At 61.3% G+C, this 20484-nt stretch overlaps 1 protein-coding gene across 1 annotated transcript; it reads right to left on the bottom strand.

Moving 5' to 3' along the window:
• Nucleotides 1–6155: 6155 nt before the first annotated feature.
• Nucleotides 6156–19151, bottom strand: TET3 (tet methylcytosine dioxygenase 3; the record flags this gene model as incomplete). The annotated part of the gene is made up of 11 exons (XM_082298300.1): nt 6156–7894; nt 8201–8537; nt 8910–9047; nt 9161–9250; nt 9657–9807; nt 10773–10981; nt 11355–11448; nt 11917–12007; nt 14107–16339; nt 17673–17906; nt 18864–19151. 11 exons carry the CDS (start codon nt 19149–19151, stop codon nt 6156–6158), a joined length of 5604 nt encoding a protein of 1867 aa, XP_082154426.1.
• Between the last annotated feature and the right edge of the window lie 1333 nt (nt 19152–20484).

A 20484-nucleotide genomic window follows, 5' to 3' on the forward strand; every position in this document is an offset into this window, starting at 1 on the left:
AAGAAACGGCGCTTGGTTTTTAAATTTGGATTTACCACCTCTTTTTCCTTCGCGCCGCGGTGCAAAAATAAAAACCAAAATAATAAAGTAATAAAAAAACCCCACCGGCCAAAAAAAAAAAAAAAAAACAACCAACTCCTCGCTCCCGGAATCCAAATGAGGCTGAAATTCCGGCGGTTTTTAATCCCTGAAGGATGCGGAGAAATGAGGAAAAACCCGGGCGGAAAGGGAAAGAGAGGAGGGCGAAAACGAAGAGGGGAAAAATGAAGGAGGAAACACCGCTGCGAAAGGATCCCTGATTTCGGAAAAGCTTCACCCCGGACTCGCTCGCGGGGGCTGGGGGGGGCTGAGGTATTTGCCTGGGGGGCGCGGGGGGGCTGCTGCCCACGGGGGAGGAAGTAGCACCAATAAACCCCAAAAAATGGAAAAACAGAAAGGTTTCGGGAAAAGGGGAAAAAGAAAGAGCCGGGCAGAAGCGGGATGGGCGGGGAGAGAGCGGCGAGGCGCGGAGGGGACGAGCGCGAGGAGCTGCGGGAGCGAGGGGCTGAGAGAGGACGGTGCGGGGATGGACACGGGATGGACACGGGATGGACAGGGGATGGACACGGGGATGGACACGGGATGGACACGGGATGGACACGGGATGGACACGGGGATGGACACGGGATGGACACGGGATGGACAGGGGGATGGACACGGGATGGACAGGGGAATGGACGCGGGATGGACGCGGGGATGGACACGGGATGGACACGGGATGGACATGGGGATGGACACGGGGATGGACGCGGGGATGGACAGAGGGATGGACATGGGGATGGACACGGGATGGACAGGGGGATGGACAGGGGGATGGACAGGGGGATGGACACGGGATGGACAGGGGAATGGACGCGGGATGGACACGGGGATGGACATGGGGATGGACACGGGATGGACGCAGGGATGGACACGGGGATGGACACGGGGATGGACAGAGGGATGGACATGGGGATGGACACGGGATGGACACGGGATGGACACGGGATGGACAGGGGGATGGACGCGGGATGGACGCAGGGATGGACGCAGGGATGGACACGGGGATGGACGCGGGATGGACATGGGATGGACATAGGGATGGACATGGGGATGGACACGGGGATGGACACGGGGATGGACAGGGGGATGGACGCGGGATGGACGCAGGGATGGACGCAGGGATGGACACGGGGATGGATGCAGGGATGGATGTGGTGCTGGACCATGGGATGGACACGGTGCTGGACACGGGGCTGGACACGGGGCTGGTGCAGTGCTGAGCACCGGCAGCGCGGGGTTGGTGCTGCGGGGGAGCAGTGCCAGGACCGGGCCTGGCCGGGTGGTGCTGGGGGTCAGTGCTGCGCACCGGCGCCACGCTCCGGCACTGCCGGTCAGCACCGTGCCCATCGGGGTGCCATGGGGGTGCTCAGTGCCCGTGCAGGGTGGGCAACCACTGTGTCCATGCTCCGTGCCCGAGCACCATGTCCATGCTCCGTGCCCGAGCACCGTGTCCACACGCCGTGGCCGAGCACCGCGGCTGAGCACCGTGACCACACACCCCAGCTCAGCACCACGTCCACACGCCGTGGCCGAGCACCACGGCCAAGCACCGTGTTCCCACACCATGCCCGAGCACCGTGTCCCTGCACCCATCCATGGTGGGGGGCCAAGCGCCGTGTCCGCGCACCATGCCTGAGCACCACCATCGAGCACCGTGCTCAAGCACCACGTCCACAACACATGGTCAGTCACATCGTGGCCGAGCACCACGTCCACGGACTGTGTCCGAGCACCACAGCAGAGCACCGTGCCCGAGCAGCACGTCCAGGACACGTGGCCAAGCACCGAGTCCAAGCACCAAGCAGAGCACCCACGTCCAAGCACCACATCCACAGTGCGTGGCTGAGCACCGTGCCCGAACACCACGTCCATGCACCATGTCCACACACCCTGGCTGAGCACCGTGTCCACACATCATGTCTGAGCACCACGTCCAAGCACCATGTCCACGGTGGCATGGCTGAGCACCGTGCCCGAGCACCATGTCCATGCACCATGTCCGAGAACTGCGGTCAAGCACTGTCCACACACCCTGGCCAAGCACTGCGTCCGCACATCATGTTCACGCACCACGGCTGAGCACCATGTCCATGATGCATGGCTGAGCACCATGCCCGAGCACCATGTCCATGCACCATGTCCACACACCATGTCCAAGCACTGTGGTCAAGCACCATGTCCACACACCATGTCCAAGCACCACAGCAGAGCACCATGCCCAAGCATCATGTCCATGCACCAAGTCCAAGCACCAAACACAGCACCATGGCCACGCACCATGTCCGAGCACCGTGCCCGAGCACCATGTCCATGATGCGTGTCCGAGCACCACGTCCAAGCACCACATCGAGCACCACGTCCACACACCATGTCCAAGCACCATGTCTGAGCACTATGTCCGAGCACCATGTCCGAGCACCGCAGTCAAGCACCATGTCCGAGCACCGTGTCCGAGCACCGTGTCCACGCACCACGTCCGAGCACCACGTCCATCATGTGTGGCCAAACACTGGGACCGAGCACCATGTCCACGCACCGGCTCTGAACGCACTGCCGAGCGCCACGTCCGAGCACCGCGTCCACAACGTGCGGCCGAGCACCGTGCCTGAGCACCATGTCTGAGCACCACACCCACAAGGTGTGACCGAGCACCGTTCCTGAGCACCACATCCAAGCGCTACGTCCATGACCTGTGGCCGAGCACCACAACCAAGCACCACACCCACGATGTGTGACCGAGCACCATGTCTGAGCACCATGTCCGAGCACTCCGGCCGAACACTGCGGCCAAGCACCGAGACCACACACCGGGCCAAGCCCCGCGCCCGGATGCCACCTCTGAGCACCTCATCCCAGGACCACACCACACAGGGAACGGCTCTGCCACGACCCCGGCCGGCGGCACGCCTCGGACGCGGCACCTCTTTCAGTTTGCATAAACCCAACCGGCTCCCGGCACGCCTCGAGCTGTCGCTCCGGAAAAGTAAACTTCCTTCTCAACGACATTGCTTCTTAATTTTTTTTTTTTTTTTTTTTTTTTTTAATCTTGGTTCCTTAATTTCATTATATACATTAGTAGCACCTCAGCGAGATGGAATCAGGCAGAAGCGTGATACAGTTTGTTAAAACACCATAGCACCGTTTGTATTACAAGATTTCATTTAATAAAAATATGCCTTATAGAGCCCACAAAGCGTACTCCAGTATTAAAAGGAAAAATCAGCAATTGAGGCACCTCAGGGATTCTGGTTTCCTTCTCCTTCCCATGCCTCATCCCGAAAGCATCGAAATGGGGGGACCCAAGTTGCATCCCCCGTTTCCTGCCCGAGGCGAAGCATCGCGGCCAGAAAAACCGAAGCAGGATGACGGAGCCGGTCGGGGCTCCCCGCGCCGAGCCCTCCCTGGGGTTTCTACCGTGGGTGTTGTTCTAGCACCATTGTGGCCACGACCTGCTGCAAAATCAGGTCCCCACATCCCACTCCAAAGCGATTAAAAACATCCCTCCCCCCGAGCTCCGTGACCCCCGTGGCTTCGGCACGGGCGGGACGAGCGCGGCCGCCAGGACGGGTAAAGGAAAAGATTTTGCTTGGAAACAGCCTCTCAGCAGCAAGGGGTAAAGAGCTGTGCATAGATTTCGAGTTTGTGTAGAAGTCTGAAGCGTGCGAATTTGTAATGACTGAGAGTTGAGGTAGGTTAGACGTTATGTAGTGTAAAAACATGAGACTGCAGCAGTTCTCGCTCCCCCGACCCGCGGCGCCGGCAGCTCCCCGCTCTCCCGGGATGAACCCGCCGGAGCCAACGCCGCGCCGGACTGACCCCTCCCTGCACCGAAAAACCTCTGAGGAAGCAGGACTTAGACAGGTTACACGGACCATCGCCTTCTCCGAACGCTCCTTCTCCTCCCGACGCTCACCCCGCTGGGCGAAGCTCCAAGGCACCCCCGTCACGCCAGCCAGAGACCCCCGGGCGATGCCAACGGGGCCGGCACCCGAATCCGGCCCCGGATCAGCCGGGTCCCCTCTCCGCGTTCCGAACCACATCGACACGGCGGGTCCCCGGCATCGCCCGCCGGCATCCCTAAAATCTGACTTGCCGTCGACTCTTACAATCCTGATATGCTATTGGGTATTTATAAGAAAAGCGGGAATAGCTCGTTGAGTTTCCTTGTCAAATATACGCGACTTTACAGATTACGGTTAAAAAACGAACCAAAAAAAAAAAAAATTCATTAATGATGAAGGACGGACAAAGCATGTTAAATATTCTGCCAGTATTTACAGTTCTCCCACGAAAATCTTGTTTAAAACATACTGCTTCAAGTTGGGGGCTGGGGGGGGAGAGGAAAGAGGGGAGTTGTTTGCTTTTTAAGTTTCGCTTTCATTTTTTAAATCTAGGTGAAAGTGCTTTTAAAAAAATTCTTTCCCTATTTACAGGTTTAAAATCAGACCACGTAAATGTTCAGGCTGTTTTACCGAGATCCTGCTGATCCGTGCCCGTGCGCGAGGAAGGAGGGTGACAGTAAACACAAGGTGATCCTGCACGGTGACGGCGTCGGCGCTGCCTCGCTGGCTCTCCAAAAGGCACCTCAAAGTGCAAAAGCAACGACCCCCGGGGACGCCGACCCCCGGCTCCGGCCACGCCGCGCTCCCAGCGAGCCGCGGGGGCAGCTCGGCCGCCCGCCGGCCGTCCCGGCGCCGCTCCGGCGTCAGGCGGGAAGTCTCGACTGAGAGTGTTCGAAAAGCACCACGCGGTTGTCGTCGTCGTCGCTGGGTTTATTGGTTAGGTTGGGTTTTTGTTTCGTTTTGTTGGGGGTTTTTTTGCGGGAAGAACGGTGATCCGTAGGAAGGAGGGATGGCACCCGGGGAGAGAAAGAGCACCGAGCCCCGGCGGCGCTGGCCGCGGCTCGCCGGCACCGGCAGGGAAGGCGGACCGGCGGGGTTTTGGCCAGCCAAGTCTTGGGATTCGCTCTTCCCAGAGCCGATTGCACGGAGAAAAGTCCCCCGGAGACGGAAAGCACCAGACTTTAGCAACAGTGATGTACAGAGAGCAACACTCGCTATTCACAGTTTGGGGTTGGTTTGTGGTTTTTTTTCCTGTTTTTTGTATTTTTTGTTTTTCTGTTTTTGTCCCGTCGGCTCCTATGGAGATGCCGCCGCTGCCGCTCACCCTGGGGCCGTGGGCAAAGGAGCCCCAAGTCCGAGCCCGAGTGTGGCCCCCCGGCAGCGGCATTCCCCAGCCCGGACGTGTCCTGAGGTCTCCGGCGCCAGGAAAGACGCCAGCTTGCTCCGTCGCGGCAGAACCGATCCCGCCGGAGGCGAGGAGCCGAGCGAAGACGCGCCGTCCCGGGACAGCCCGCTTGCTCCCGGGCTCCCATTGCTGTAAGAAAGGACTCCTCGAGCTGCAAAATTGGTATTTTTAGGTCCTTGGAATAAAAATAATTGGATGTTCAGCATGTCTGGCTGACAGTAAAGCACACGGTCCCACCAGCCCCCACGCGTCGGAGCTGGAGGGAGTCACCTCTTGCCTTTAAGCTGGTTTGGTGTTCAGGTTGGTTTGGATTCATGATTAGGGTGGTTTTTCAATGTTGGCTTCTCTTTTGAAGATCGGCTTCGTCGTTGTCATCGGAGTAAAAAATAAAATAAAATCAAATCCAACAGATAGGCCATTTTAAGTGGAATTAAAAACCTCTCCTTGTGAAAGGACGCTAGGAAATTCATCCAAGGCTAGATTAAAAAACATGGAGATATAAATATGAGATTACCTAAAATCATCAAACAGCATCGTTCCTCTTGGGTTCTTCAACCAAGATTTGCTTGGTTTGCCAACTCCTCGCTGGGCGCAGCTCTCCGACGGCGTGAGCCCGCGCCGGCTCCGCTGCTCCCGAGCGCGCGCGTTGGTTCTTTTCCTATGGGTTGGATTTTTGTTTTTGTGGTTGTTGTGTTTCGCTTCGGTTTTGTCTATTTACTTTTGTTTTCTTCTCCCCCACGCCCGAGGAGAAAGCACCACGAAGCAACGCCGGGCTCCGGCGTTGCCGAGGGTTGAGGTAAGATGGGGCCACGGCAGTTGCCTGCGTCTCAGATCCAGCGGCTGTAGGGGCCCGTCACCTTGGTGTAGGCGTAGGAGGACACAGTGATGGCGGAGTTGGTGGGGATGGCCACCGCCTGCCGGGTGGGGACTGAGTCCCTCCTCTCCTTGCTGGGCGCCTCGGTCGCCAACGCGCCGCCCCACTTGCGCTTCTTGGCAAAGGCTTTGGCGTCCGGCGGCAGCCCCAGACGCGCCGCCTCCTCCTGCCGGGCCCGAGCCCGCTCCGCCAGCTGCTTCATCTTGGCCTCCCACAGCGCCAGGCCGTGGTTGGGCTGGTTCAAGTTCTTGTGTTGGTAGAAGACGAGGGAGATGCGGGTGGGGTGGCAGCGGTTGGGTTTCTTCAGCGGGGTGGTGGCGTGGAGCTCGCGGCGGGCGCACTCGATGAGGATGGAGCCATGGGCGGGCGCCACGGCCACGCCGCCGATGTTCTCATCCAGGAAGTTGTGCTCGCTGTCCGACCACTCCTCTTCCTCTTCCTCCTCCTCTTCCTCCTCCTCGTCCTCTTCCTCCTTCACCGCCTTCTCTGGCAGATCCTCCTCCAGGCCAAAGGGGTCCCACGGCTTCTCCTGGCGGGGCCCTGCCGCCCCCTTCTCCCCCACCGCTGCCTCCCACGGCTTCTCCGGCAGCCCCGGGCTGGGTGCCGGTGTCCTCTGCTCCTCCACCTTCACAGACCCCCATGGCTCGTTGGGGAAGCTGGGCAGCCCTGGCAGAGCCGAGCTGAACCCCAGTGACCCCAGCAGGCTCGGGGTGCCCACGCCAGCCAGCGCCGTCTCCCCCAGCTTGCAGGGGCTCCACGGTTTTGGCAGCAAGCCCGAGCCGTGCGCCGCCACTGCCGCCGGCTCCCCCGCCAGGACGTTGGACCACTGCTTCTCCGGCGGTGGCAAGCGCACGGCAGCGTCGAAGGCACTCAGCTTCTCCCGCCCGCCCGAGCCCGGCGCCAGCGCGCTCCACGAGCCCTCGGCCGTGCTAGTCCTCTCGGGGGAAGCCGTGCCCCGGGGCGCTTTGAAGGGGCTCCACCGCTGCTCTGGTGCCGTGCCGTGCGCGGGGACGGCCGGCAGCGCTAAGCCGGTGCCGGGCATGGCCGCTGCGCTGGGAAGGGGCTCGATGGCGGGCGGGGGGTCCGGAGGCTCCTGCTTGATGGGCCGGCTGCCGAAACAGTTCTGTGCAAACGACGGTGCCTCCTCCGAGCCCGAGCTAGTCCTGTGCGCCCCGGCCGCCGCCGCCGCTGCTTTCTGCTGGCTGGCGTAGCGGTTGGCTCGCTCGTAGGTGCGCTGGTGATGGTTTTTGCTCCGCACGCTGTGCGGGACGGGCTCGGGGAAATTGGTGTTCCCATAGGTGTGGTTGAGATTCTCCTGCAGTGCCGAGACGTCAGGCTTCTTCTCGTAGCCATTGCTCACCCAGCTGCTCCCACTCCTCTCGGGCGCCCCGTAATTGAGAAACTGCGAGGGGAACATGTGGTTGCTGGAAAAGCCGTAATACCCGAAGGAGGGAAGCGCGAACTTGGAGTGAAACCCGTTCACGGAAGGCAGATTGGGCTGTGCATAGTAGGAATGGTAAGAGTAAACACTGTTCATGCTGTACGGGTCGGAGGGCCGGCAGCTGCCCAGCACCGAGTAGCTCTCCACCACCGCGTTGCCGTTGTACTTGAAGGCGTTGTAATGGCTCTGGGGTTCCACCTTGATGGAAGGTTTCAGCGGCTGCGGGGGTATCCCGCCTTTCAACGCCATACCTGTGGGACAGCACACACAGCCCCCGTGACCTGCTGGCCGAGGAAGCCACCGGAGGGGAGCCAGGACCCCAAAACACTCGGCCAGACTCAGAAATCCCACGGTGATGGGTTTGCCAGCCAACTGCAGAGGTTGGCATCCCTTGCCATCACCTGGGGCACTGGCATCGATTCACACCTTCGTGAGAACCCAGGTGCCATCCAGCACCACAACACACCAGCCCAAGAAAGCCCCCAGCCACATCCTCATCCCCTCACGAGCTTTACGGGCGGCTTGGGGCAGCAGGACCTCACCTCTGCCCCCGTTACCTGGATTTGGCTGGAGTGTGGGGAGCTCGAGCGCTTCCTGCTTGATCTTCTCTGGCGTCATCAGCTTCTCTTTCTGCAGCTTCTTCTTCTCCGCAGCAGCTCTCCTGGCTTCCAGCTGCCGCTGCCGGCAGGACTTGGCGGGCTCGGGCAGCTTGCGGACCTCGCGGGGGAAGGACGTGAGCACCTGGATGGCCCCGCTGCCCACCTTGGCGTTTTGGTTCTCCTCACTGCCGAACTCATCCGTGCTGGACATCTTGTAGAGGGGGAGGACGTGCAGCTGCTCATCTTCGGGAATTTTCCCCACCACACGATTGTCTTCCTTCGTCAGCGTGCAGACCTGGCCAGAGCAGGTGCTGTCAGTGGGATGCTGATGGATGTGGCCGGTGCTGGACGAGCCAAACCTCCCACTTCTTCCCCACACCGACGTGAAGCCGCGCCAGCCTGGCATCCCCCCAGCCTGCTCTGGTCCCCGGCTGGTATTTGGAAACTTCCCATGGGGTTTGGGTTGGACAAAAGCAGATGCTGGTCCCTGTTAGCACCATGCTCAAGTCTGGCTGGGGCGGGGGGCTCTGAGCAGCTCGTGTGAGGTGTGCCCATGCCAAGGACCTGGAGTCACGAGGGTGGGACTACTGGGGATGGAGGCCCTCCAAAAGGAGCACCCCAAATCAGGGGGGAGCACCCCGAAAAGCCCTGCCAGGCGCTTGCTTACCACGGTGCAGCCGTTGTAGAGGTTATGCTGGTCCTTGTGAGCATGAGCGCAGAAGTCCATGCACGCCGTCACTCCCGAGAACGGCCTCCCCTCCTTCAAGCCCAGCCGGCAGTCGATCGCTACGTCCTCGTTGGTGACCTGTGGAAGGAAAGAGGAGAGAGCCCTGGTTACCCAAAATCTCCCAAAAACCACCACCCCTCACCCATTCCAGCTGCCTGGCCGCTGTGGCCAAGGGATGGGGTGACCAGCACCTGGTTTTGGTAGGCTTGCGGCGCCAGCCTCTTGTAAAGCGGAGCAACCTCGGTGGCCAAGTCCTGAAAGCTTCTCCGGAGCAGCTCTTCCTGCAGCAGAGAAAAGAGGAGGAGATTACCCAGGGGTTTTGGCAGCAGGGATGGAACTGGGGACAGAGCCCACGGACACCACACGGCACCCAACCCTTCCCACAATATCCACCATGGCACAGAGGACTTCAATTCACACAGTGGCTTCAATTCCTCCTGAGGATTCGGCCTTTCAATCTCCAGCCTCAGTGTTGTGCTTTCACTCACCCGACCAAAGAGCCCTCTGGCTCTTCCCTGGGATTTCTACAGAGGCCCCATTCGTGCCACCCTTCTTTTCCTCATCTCTTTAGTCCATAAAAAAGCCCACAAGGAATCCTATTTTCAGCCTGCAAAGCCTTCACTGAAAGGAAAGGAGCTCCAAACCAGCACCGCCCCGGCGCTGCCCCGCTCCACCCGCATCACCCACCTCTTTGGGATTGTCTCCCACCAGCCTGAACTTGCGGGGAGTTTTGCTGCGAGCGTATTTGCAGCCATTGAAGTACATGCTCCAGGAGCAGCCGAACGAGAAGGAGGCGCCGCAGGTGTTGGGGTCCTTGCCTTGGCACGCGCAGGTCCGGCTGCGGGGGGGACACGGCGGAGCAGCGTCAGCCGCCGGCGCCGCGCGGTGACGGCAGCTCTGGGAACGGGAGGGAGCCCCGCATCCCACATCCCATTCCCGCATCCCGCATCCCATATCCCATTCCCGCATCCCATTCCCGAATCCCACTCCCGCATCCCGCATCCCATATCCCATTCCCGCATCCCACTCCTGCATCCCACTCCCGCATCCCGCTCCCGCATCCCATTCCCACATCCCATTCCTGCATCCCGCTCTTGCATCCCGCTCTCACATCCCGCTCCCGCATCCCACTCCCGCATCCCATATCCCACTCCCGCATCCCATTCCCACATCCCATTCCCGCATCCCGCTCTTGCATCCCGCTCTCACATCCCACTCCCGCATCCCACTCCCGCATCCCATATCCCATTCCCGCATCCCATTCCCGCATCCCGCTCTTGCATCCCGCTCTCACATCCCGCTCTCACATCCCGCTCCCGCATCCCACTCCCGCATCCCATATCCCACTCCCGCATCCCATTCCTGCATCCCATTCCCGCATCCCATTCCCGCATCCCACTCCCGCATCCCGCTCCTGCATCCCATTCCCATTCCCGCATCCCGCTCCCGCCTCCCGTTCCCGCCTTCTGTTCCCGCATCCCATTCTTGCATCCTGCTCCCACATCCCATTCCCGCATCCCACTCCTACATCCCACTCCCACGTCCCACTCCCACGTCCCACTCCCACGTCCCACTCCCACGTCCCATTCCTGCATCCCGCTCCCACATCCCGCTTCCGCATCCCGTTCCCACATGCCATTCCCACATCCTGCTCCCGCATCCCATTCCTGCATCCTGCTCCCACATCCTGCTCCTGCATCCCCCTCCCACATCCCATTCCTGCATCCCCCTCCCACATCCCATTCCCACCTCCCGCTCCTGCATCCCGTTCCCAGCCCGGGCTGTGGTGGTGGTGGGACTTACTCATCGTTGAGGCCGCAGCGACGGCTGGTGGGGTTGCCGTACTTGGTGAGGGTGTCGGTGAGTTCCTGGTACAGCGTGTCGCCCAGCGTGCGGGGGATGCCCTCCCAGGCCAGGATGAGGATGATGATGACGGCGTTCTGGCAGTGGTGGCCGGCCCGGTGCCGCACCAGGCACAGCAGCTTCTCCTCTTGGTTGTGTCTGCGGATCACCTGGGAAACAGAGGGGCCAAGTCAGAGCACTCCAATGAACACCTCCCGGCATGGGGAGGATCCCAGAGCGGGTCCTGGATGCCTTCCCCAGTGCCCTGTGGGGTGTGGGGGAACAGAGCCGGGGGTGTTCCCGTGGCTGCATTCACCCCACGGGCTTTGGGAGGCTGGGCTGAGCTGCTGGCACTGGACATGCCATTCCCCAGGTGCCAAGGGTGGGAAGCCCCAAGGAGTTTCCCTGGGGGTGGACACAGCTCCCACTTCCTCCTTGCCAGCCACGAACTGAGCATCCTGCCCCTGCCCACTGTGGCCACACCAGCTGGGGAATTCCTGGCCCCAAGCTCAGGAGGCTCCAACGGGGTTGAGAGGCACTCACCCACTTGGCGATGGGGCAGCCCCGGGAGCTCTTCCCTTCCTTGCCTGTATAGATGACCTTCTCGATGCGGATGGCCTTGCCCTTCTCGCCGTACCTGCCGGGGGACAGCGGTCAGCTCCACAGCCCCCACGTGCCTGAGAGCCCTGCTCGCCTTCACAGGCCCCTCAGGAGCCCCCACTCACAGGACGGACCCCACTCAAGCTCAGGAGCCTCCATCACCCTCACAGGACACCATTCACTCTCACAAACCCTCACATCCCTGACAGGACCCCACTCACCCTCACAGGACACCACTCACTCTCACAAACCCTCACATCCCTGACAGGACCCCACTCACCCTCACAGGACACCACTCACTCTCTCAAGCCCCCACTCAACTCTCACAAGCCCCCATTCCCTTGACAGGATCCCACTCACTCCCTCAAGCCCCCCTCTCTCCACAGGACCCCGCTCACCCTGACAGGACCCCACTCACTCTCTCAAGTCCCCACTCCCCTGACAGGACCCCAGCCCCTCCTGCACTCCAGCCCCCGTGCTGGGCCCCGTGGTGAGGGGCTCTTACCGCTCCTCCATGAGCTCCCGGATGGAGGCCACGGTGGGCCCCGAGCCCAGGTGGGTGTAATACGGCCCCTCATCCTTCTCCACGATTTGCTCTGCAGAGACAGGAGCGGGGGACAGAGATTTTGGGGTCTGCACCTTTGCCAGCTGCCTTGAAGGATTCCATTCACCCAAATTCCCTCAAACCGAGCACGTGTGCACCAAAAATCAAGGGAAGGAGAAGGACAGTGGGGCTTATGGCAGATGGATGCTGGAGCTGCTGGAGGACACTGGGGCTGTGGGAAGATCCTGAGGATGGTGGCACTATGGGAAAAGAATAATCAAAATACAGGAGGAGGATGCTAGGGCTGCAGGAGAAGGACACCAGGGCTACAGGAGATCCTGGGGCTGCAGGAGGATGGTGGAGCTATGGGAAAAGAATGTTCAAAATACAGGAGAAGGATCCTGGGGCTGCAGGAGGATCCTGGGGCTGCAGGAGGATGCTGGGGCTGCAGGAGGATCCTGGGGCTGCAGGAGGATCCTGGGGCTGCAGGAGGAGGATGCTGGGGCTGCAGGAGGATCCTGGGGCTGGAGGAGGATGCTGGGGCTGCAGGAGGATCCTGGGGCTGGAGGAGGATGCTGGGGCTGCAGGAGGAGGATGCTGGGGCTGCAGGAGGATCCTGGGGCTGGAGGAGGATCCTGGGGCTGGAGGAGGATCCTGGGGCTGCTGCAGGAGGATCCTGGGGCTGCTGCAGGAGGATGCTGGAGCTACAACCCTGCAACCAACACCCCCCTTGCAGCAACAAACCCCTGGCGGCTTTCAGGGCACAAAGGTGCCGGTGTGGGAAGCGATGGATGCTCCAAGCAGCCCCAGCCCCGGGTGCGGGGTGGATCTGGGTGCAGGGTGGATCCTGCTCCAGTGCTGCCGGGCAGGATGCATCCGGCACCACAGCCGGGGCTGATCTGTCTTTGCATCCCTCTGCTCTCACCGCCCTGATTTTCATTCCCATCATGTCCAGCTGGCTGGGAGCCAGGCCGAGGAGAAAGCCGGGCTCAGCTGGGCTGCAGCTGTCCAGACAGGGATCAATACAGGACGTGCAGCAAAGGCTCATTTTATTACAGCCTCCAACAGCACCGGCACCCAATAAAGCACCAAGCCCGGCTCCTGCTGCATTTCCTTCTCCCACAGCTTTTCCTTGAGAAAACAGAGAAGTGGCGGGGGGGGGAATCCCCTCTCCCCCAGCCCCTGAACGACGCTGGAAAAGAAAAAGCAATTCCAATCTTCTCCTGGCGACCTCCGAGATGGGTTTGAGCGGCTTCAGAAAAGCTTTCCCTTCTCTCTGTGGAGGTTGGGCTAATTCCTGCTGCCATTTACAAGCCAAGTAAATAAATAATCGTGAGCCTTGCTAATAAAGTGCAGCTCGTGCTTAGCCCAGGGCTCTCTCAGCAGTGGAGGGGTCGTTTTTCCAGAGGGATGCCCCAAATCCTCACCCCTCTGCTCCCAGGGGAGCGCACAGGTCCAGTCTAAATACTGGGGAGGGAATATCCAGCTCCCCCATCCAGCTCGGAGGGAGGTGGACTGAAAGGACTCTAGCAGTTGCTGCAAAGTCTAACAAATGCTGATACACACCCAAAAAAACCCACCAAAAAAACGCAAATCCAAGAGTTTGGTGATTTTTTAACGCAGCCTGGTGGGATTGGCCAGCGAACAAGGCAGCATCCCAATGGCAAGTATTTTTTCAGTGATAAGCACAAGCATCAAGCCAAAGTTTGGGTTACTCAAAGTAACCTGAACCAGCTAATTTGGCTGAAAATACACCAGGTGAGAGGGCCTTTAGGTGGGACCACCATGGATTCCTGGGATTCAGCCGGCTGAGGTTAAATAGAAGGAAAACCCTACAGCCCTTTTTGGTTTTGCTGCTCATGCAATTCCCCCCCGGCACAGCCAGGTGCCACCCCCGCGGTGACGCAGCAGGCGCTTGGGATTTCCATCCAACTGTAAAAATAAGAGAGGAGGAGAGAAAGCAAAAGGGAGCTCCACAGCACTGGGGTTTCACCACGTGAGTGCCTCACCTCCCCAGAAATCGGGGCTTTGCTGGCGCCACGGCCTCAGTCCATTATCTACCCAGGTCAACCCCACCCTGCAAAGCCACCTCCTCACCCTGCCACCCTCCTCACCACCCCCCAGCACGTCCCAGCATGGCTGCTCGCTCACCAACACAGTCACAGGTGGGGAATTCCGCTTGTGCCCTCTTGGCCGGGGTGTCCAGGAGGCTTTTGGTTGGCGTGTCCAGGTATTTGAGCGGAGACTCCAAAAAGCCGCTCAGGGTGGGCGTCAGCGGCACCTCGTCCTTGGTGGGTGTTCTGTCGACGTTGTCCACGTCTGGGTTTTGGCTTTCTTCAGAGTAAAAACACGTGGTAGACACCACGGTGATAGCACCAGAAGACTCGATTTTGATCTGTTTGGGGGACCGGGCAGTGAAGGGTGGCTCTGACAGCGGCCCCTTCCCTGGAGAGACGCTTTTGGGTCCGGCTTGGGGAGCGCTGCTCGGAGCCGGGGCAGCGGTGGTGGTGGTGGGGGACCCTTGCGGGGCTGGTGCTGGAACCCCCGGCAGCTCAGCAGCCCCAGGGGCGAGCGGGGCGGGCGTCTCAGGGGGCGGCAGGTTGAAATTCTCCCCAAATTCGGCTTCAAATTGTCGGATGAGCTCTTCCAACTTGTCATCCACCATGACGGGAGCTGAGGTGGCCGGCTGGGGGGCAGCCGGTGCTTCTTCCGAGCCAGTCAAGCCCGCCGGCGCCAAGTGAATTTGGGGGCCCCCCCCGGGGGCACCCCTTTCCTGAGAGTCGGGAGCCGGGGGGACGCCGTCGAGGGGGTTTGGTGGCGGGGGGCATGCGGCGGGCAGGGGTAGTGCAAGAGGCTGGTGCGGGAAGGCCGGCGGTGGCGGCGGTTCCGTTTGCATCTCTTCGGCGGGGGGTTCGGCGGGGGTTTCGGCGGGCGCCCGAAACCCCTCCAGGCTGATCTGCCAGAGGGGTGGGAAGAGCGGCTGCGAGTCCTTCTGCTTCGCCTTCTTGATCTGCACTTGCTTGCGGAGAGGTTTGGCCGGCGGGGGCTTTTCGGGCGGCGTTTTCTTCTTCTTCTCTTTGGGCTGCTTTTCGAAGGGCTTGGGGGGCACGGCCGGGGCGCTGGGAGCCCACCAGCCACTCGGCTGGTCCGGGGGTGCTGCCGCCGCCGCCGCCAGGCTTTGCTCGAGGAAGAGGCTGCGCTTGTGGTGGAGATGCTGCTGCAGGACCAGCTGCGTCTTCTTGTGCAGGTCGGGCTCCGGCGGTGCCGGTGGCAAGCGGGGGCTGCCCGGTGCTTCCTTGCTGGGTGCTCGCTCGGGGGGTTCTGTTTTGGGGGCTGTCACTTTGCCGGCCGTCGCTTCGGGTCTCTTGAAAGCCGCCTTGATGTAGTCGTCAGCATTCCCCAGCAGCTGCTCCAGCTCTGCCATGGGGTCTCCAGCCCCCGCTGCCCCCTCGGCCTCCAGCCCCCAAGTGGCTGCGAAGTTCCCCCGCGGAGGTGCCGCGCCGAAAAATGGCTCAGGTGCTGCTCCCGGCTCCGGCGGGTAACGGGGCTCATCCCCTCGCTGCCACGCGGCCCCCGGCGGGCCGAGGGGGCCGGGGCCGAAGGGGACAGCGGGAGGTGGAGGCGGCGGCGGCGGCGGCGGGGGCTGCCCATCGCCCACGGGCTGGGGCAGAGCGGCCGAGAGCTGCGTGAGGGCTTCGATGGCTATGGCGGTCTGCAGGCTGATGTTCTTCTCCTTGGCGATGGTCAACGCGCTTTGGGAAAAGGGGAGGCCGTCGGGCGGGCACGGCTCGGCAGCCTCAGGCACCGGCTGGGGGTCGATAGCACCTTCTGGGGGAGGAGGCGGGGGGATGGCGGTGGCGCGGGGCCGCGGCGATGCCAGCTCTTCTCCGAGAGCCGTCTTGATCTTCTGCTCCAGCCATTCCAGGTAGTCGGGGCACTCGGGGCCGTCGCAGTTGCAGTTGGGGGGCTTCACACCGTGCTTGGCCAAAGCCAGGGCAGCCTTGAGGGCGTGCAGGTCCTCTCCCCGTGGCACCCCGTCTGCCGTGCCCAGCCCGCCCCGGCTCATCTCCGAGTCGAACTTCTCGTACAGCAGCGACGGCGACCCCGGCGGCGGGAGCCGGTAGGAGGAAACGGCTTCGGCCACTGCTGAAAAGGCCACCAGGTTCCTGACATCTTCCAAGTGGGCTTTGCCAGTGGCAGGCGGCTGGCCCGGCGACCACCCGCTCGGCTCCATCAGCGCGGTCCCCCCCGCCTCCGGCCGGCCCCCATTCACCAGGCTGAGCCCGCTGCCCTCGTTCAGCCGCCTTTCTTCCACATAATTAATTGGCCCTTCTTCCATTTGGCTTCTGCTGGGTCCATCAACCGCGTCGCCCGCCGAACCTGTCTGTGAACATGGAGAGAGAAGAGATGTGAGCATCCCCCTCCACGACCCACCTGCCAGCGCTCCCAACCTTACTTTTCCCCTCTGTTTCCTTTAGTCCTCCTTTCCTCATCTCTTTTTCTGACCGGGGGGGGGGGGGGATGAAGATGAAGACACAGACGAGCCACGCGAGAAACTGATCGCCGTGGGCAAAGCCACGCGGGTTCTGCCCGGCTGAGTAAGGAGCAGCTCGACTCGGAAGGAACCCGCTTTCCACCGCGCCGGCCCCGTGCCACCCACGTCCCCACCCCGCCGCCCGCTTTCGAAATTGCTCACGGGACGGTTCGGGATTTCCATCACCCGCCGAGGGCGACGCGCGCGGGGTGGGACACGGAGGGCGTCCCTGGCTCCGGTGACACAGTTTGCCCCAGTGAAGGAAACAGCACGAGGAGAAGAGCGGGGGTTTCTGGAGCCGCGCCAGGAGCAAACATCCTGGCCGGGAGCAGCCGTCCTTCGCCGGGGGCCGCGGCACGGCAGGAAGCCGCCGAGTTGGCTACGCCGGTGCCAGGGGCTGCTTTCACCTCAAATAACCCGGCGTCTGTATCAACACGGCTGGCCAGGGCCCCCGGCCGCGCCGAGCGGCAGCGCTGGCAGCACCGGCGGCGTGCCAGGGACAGAGCAAACCCACCCGTCCACGCCAAGGCAAGGTGGTGGCACCCAGGGAGCCCAACACCCCAGCGTCGGGGCTGGACACCCCGATTAACGCCCTCCAAGGGGTTTTGCCAGGGATGGGGGGGGGGGGGGGGGGTGTCTTTTTGTTCTCTGTGTGCTGTCCCACCTCAGCAGCGGGGATTTCAGTGCCGGGCGCTTGGCAGCGCATTGAGCCGCTTGCCAAAAACCAGGGGGAGCTTCCGGCAAGCTAAAAATACAGCAAAGTTCACTGGAAAAACCGTGCCAAAGCAAGCACAGGCTGTGGGCAGAGTTTCCTGCCTCTGGACGGTGCCGGCACCGGCTCGTGGGAAGGATCCGCAGCTCGGATCCGGCGGGAGCCCCGAGTTACAAAGTCACGGCTCCGAGTTAAGCCGCTGCTCTGCGTCCGTGTGCGGCTTCACACGCACACGGACTTAACCCTGCAGGCACCACGGCTTCGGCACAGAGCCCTCCACCCTTCGCGGTGAGAGCGTGAGCAGAGCCACGCTGGAGAGATAAGAACGCGACGCTGGAGAGATAAGAACGCTGCTGACTCCGGCGAAACCTTGGAAGAACCACTCCCAGCACGATTCTTTCCCGAAAAACCCCTTCTCCCCAGGGGAGCGCAGCGCCGGTGCAGATCACTGCGGCTCCGCTCCGGCATCACCCCGATGCCGCCGTGGATTTTAGAGGGGCTCCGGTGCCTTCGCGGCAGCCGCGGAGCCGCCGCCGGAGCCGCGAGCGACGGGACCGGTCGGTCAGGTCTGAGGAGAAAGTGTTTCTCCCGCAGCCCGGGCAGGGTGGGGACAGCACGCCTCCGCTCTCCTTTGCAAAGCGAGCGAGAAACGGCCTCGCCCGTCCTTCCTACGCCGTCATTTTCCTCCTCCTCCTCCTGCTCCTCCTGCCCAGCCAAAGGGGATTTTCCCAAGTGCCAGGGAGATAAAAGCCCTGAGCCCCCCCACCCAAGGGCTCGGGGGGACACGCTGGTGGCCCGAAGCGTCGCGGTGGTGACGCCAGCCCAGGGAAATGATGGCAAACCTGTTTTGCTCCGGGTGGGGAGCGGCCCCAAGGGTCTCCCCAGGGAGGAACCTGCTGGGAAAGGGCAGGGGAAGCCCCAAAAATCAGCCACAGGGCCAGGGAGGCGTCCTGGGCTGCTCCATCCCATAAACTGGGTTATGGAACCGGGCTGGGAATGTAGGAAAACAGTCCATCCTGTGAACTAAAGGAAGGAGCAAAGGATCCCCCGCTGCTCCTAAAGGGTTAACCCAAAAGCCACAACCTTCCCCAAATCAGTGGAGGAAAAAAACTTCACATATATATATATATATAAAACTTTTTTTTCCCCTGGCTCTCCCATCCAGCTCCTTTTGTTCTTGGCCCTGTTGGCTGGGAGATGGGAGGACCTTGCAGCTTCTCCCCAAAAATCGATCCCCCCCCCCCCATCCCGACGCTCTCTGGCTGCATCCGCAGCAATCCCCCCCTCCCTGCCGTGGGCACCAGTTCCTCCGCCCTCAGGATATTTCCCTCGGAAAAAGTGTTGCCTGCCCAAACCTCCTTCCATTCACCCCGGGAAAGGATAAAATCTGGGGAGGGGAGGCAGGGACGGAGGGGAGGAAATAAATGAAAATAGAGAACCAAGCGATATGGTTCAGGTTAACTCAGCTGCTCCTGCACAGCCCCTTCTGCATCCTCTGGGCGCTACAAAAGGGGGGAAAATCCCCGTGAGGACAAAAACATTTTTTTTTTTAAATCCGTTTTTCCTCTTTTTAATTCCTCCCCCCCCCCCCCCCCCCCCCCAGTTTAAATGCCTTAAACAGAAGGAAGGGAAAAAAAAAAAAAACCAAACCAACCAACCAACCACACGGGCTGAGCCCGGCTTGGAGCGTTTCCAGCCTGGGCTGCGCTCCCTGGGAATCGTCCGGAGCCGTTTATAACGCAGCGAGAGCGCCGGGGAGCGCGGCGGGGGCACGGGGCCGGGTTCGGGCACGGCTCTGGCTCTGGCCGGGCGGCACTTACGTGTGCGGGGCGGGAGGCGAAGCCGCAGGCGACGGCGGGCCCGTCCGGGGAGGAAAGACCGAGCGGGGCTGCGGGAGCCCCGGGAGCCCCGGCCCTCCCCGCCCCCTGCCAAACCAGCTGGAGGAGCCATTGGTGCCGGCGCCGCGCGCACGTACGGACGGGCCGGCTGCGGCCGGAGCGGGGACGGACGGAGCGGGGACGGACAGACGGACGGAGCGGGGATGGATGGACGGACGCATGGACAGCAGAGCCCCCACGCCCGCCCTGCCGCCTGCCCGCCCGCCTTGGCCGGGCCCCGAGAGCCGCCTCGACCCCCACGCCCCGTGCGGGGGGACCCGGCGGGGAGGGACGGGCACAGCTCCGGCTGCTGCGGCAGCAACAGCGGCCCTGGAGATGTCGGTGCCCCATGGATCCACTGCCATGGAGATCCCAGTGCCCTACAGACCCCAGTGCCCTACAGACCCCAGTGCCCTATGGATCCCAGTGCCCTATGGATCCACTGCCCTAGAGATCCCAGTGCCCTATGGATCCACTGCCCTGGAGATCCCACTGCCCTATGGATCCCAGTGCCCTACAGACCCCAGTGCCCTACAGACCCCAGTGCCCTATGGATCCACTGCCCTAGAGATCCCAGTGCCCTATGGATCCACTGCCCTACAGATCCCAGTGCCCTATGGATCCCAGTGCCCTATGGATCCACTGCCCTGGAGATCCCACTGCCCTATGGATCCCAGTGCCCTATGGATCCACTGCCCTAGAGATCCCAGTGCCCTATGGATCCACTGCCCTACAGATCCCAGTGCCCTATGGATCCCAGTGCCCTATGGATCCACTGCCCTGGAGATCCCAGTGCCCTATGGATCCCAGTGCCCTATGGATCCACTGCCCTACAGATCCCACTGCCCTATGGATCCCAGTGCCCTACAGATCCCACTGCCCTATGGATCCACTGCCCTACAGATCCCACTGCCCTATGGATCCCACTGCCCTACAGATTCCACTGCCCTATGGATCCCAGTGCCCTACAGATTCCAGTACCCTATGGATCCAGCTGCCCTAAAGATCCCACTGCCCTACAGATCCTGCTGTCCTATAGATCCCGCTCCCCTACAGATCCTATTGCCCCACAGATCCTGCTTCCCTATAGATCCAGTGACCCGTATATCCAGCAATCCCATATATCCATCCACCCTATATAACCCATACAACCATGGACCTGTATATCCAGCAAACTTATACATCCAGGGCCCTATATAATCAGCAATCTCTGACACCTCCACCAGCCTGCATATCCAGCAGCTTATATATTCAGCACCTTAAATGTTCCACAATCCTACACACCAAACAAACCCTAAACACTCAGCAATCCTAAACATCCAAGTCCTGTATACCCAATCGTGGGACCTACACATCCAACAATCCCATATGGCCAGCAGTCCATATATCCAGCAACTCCACACATC

Source organism: Coloeus monedula (assembly GCF_965178545.1).
Source record: "Coloeus monedula genome assembly, chromosome: 28".
In the NCBI taxonomy this organism is placed as follows: domain Eukaryota; kingdom Metazoa; phylum Chordata; class Aves; order Passeriformes; family Corvidae; genus Coloeus; species Coloeus monedula.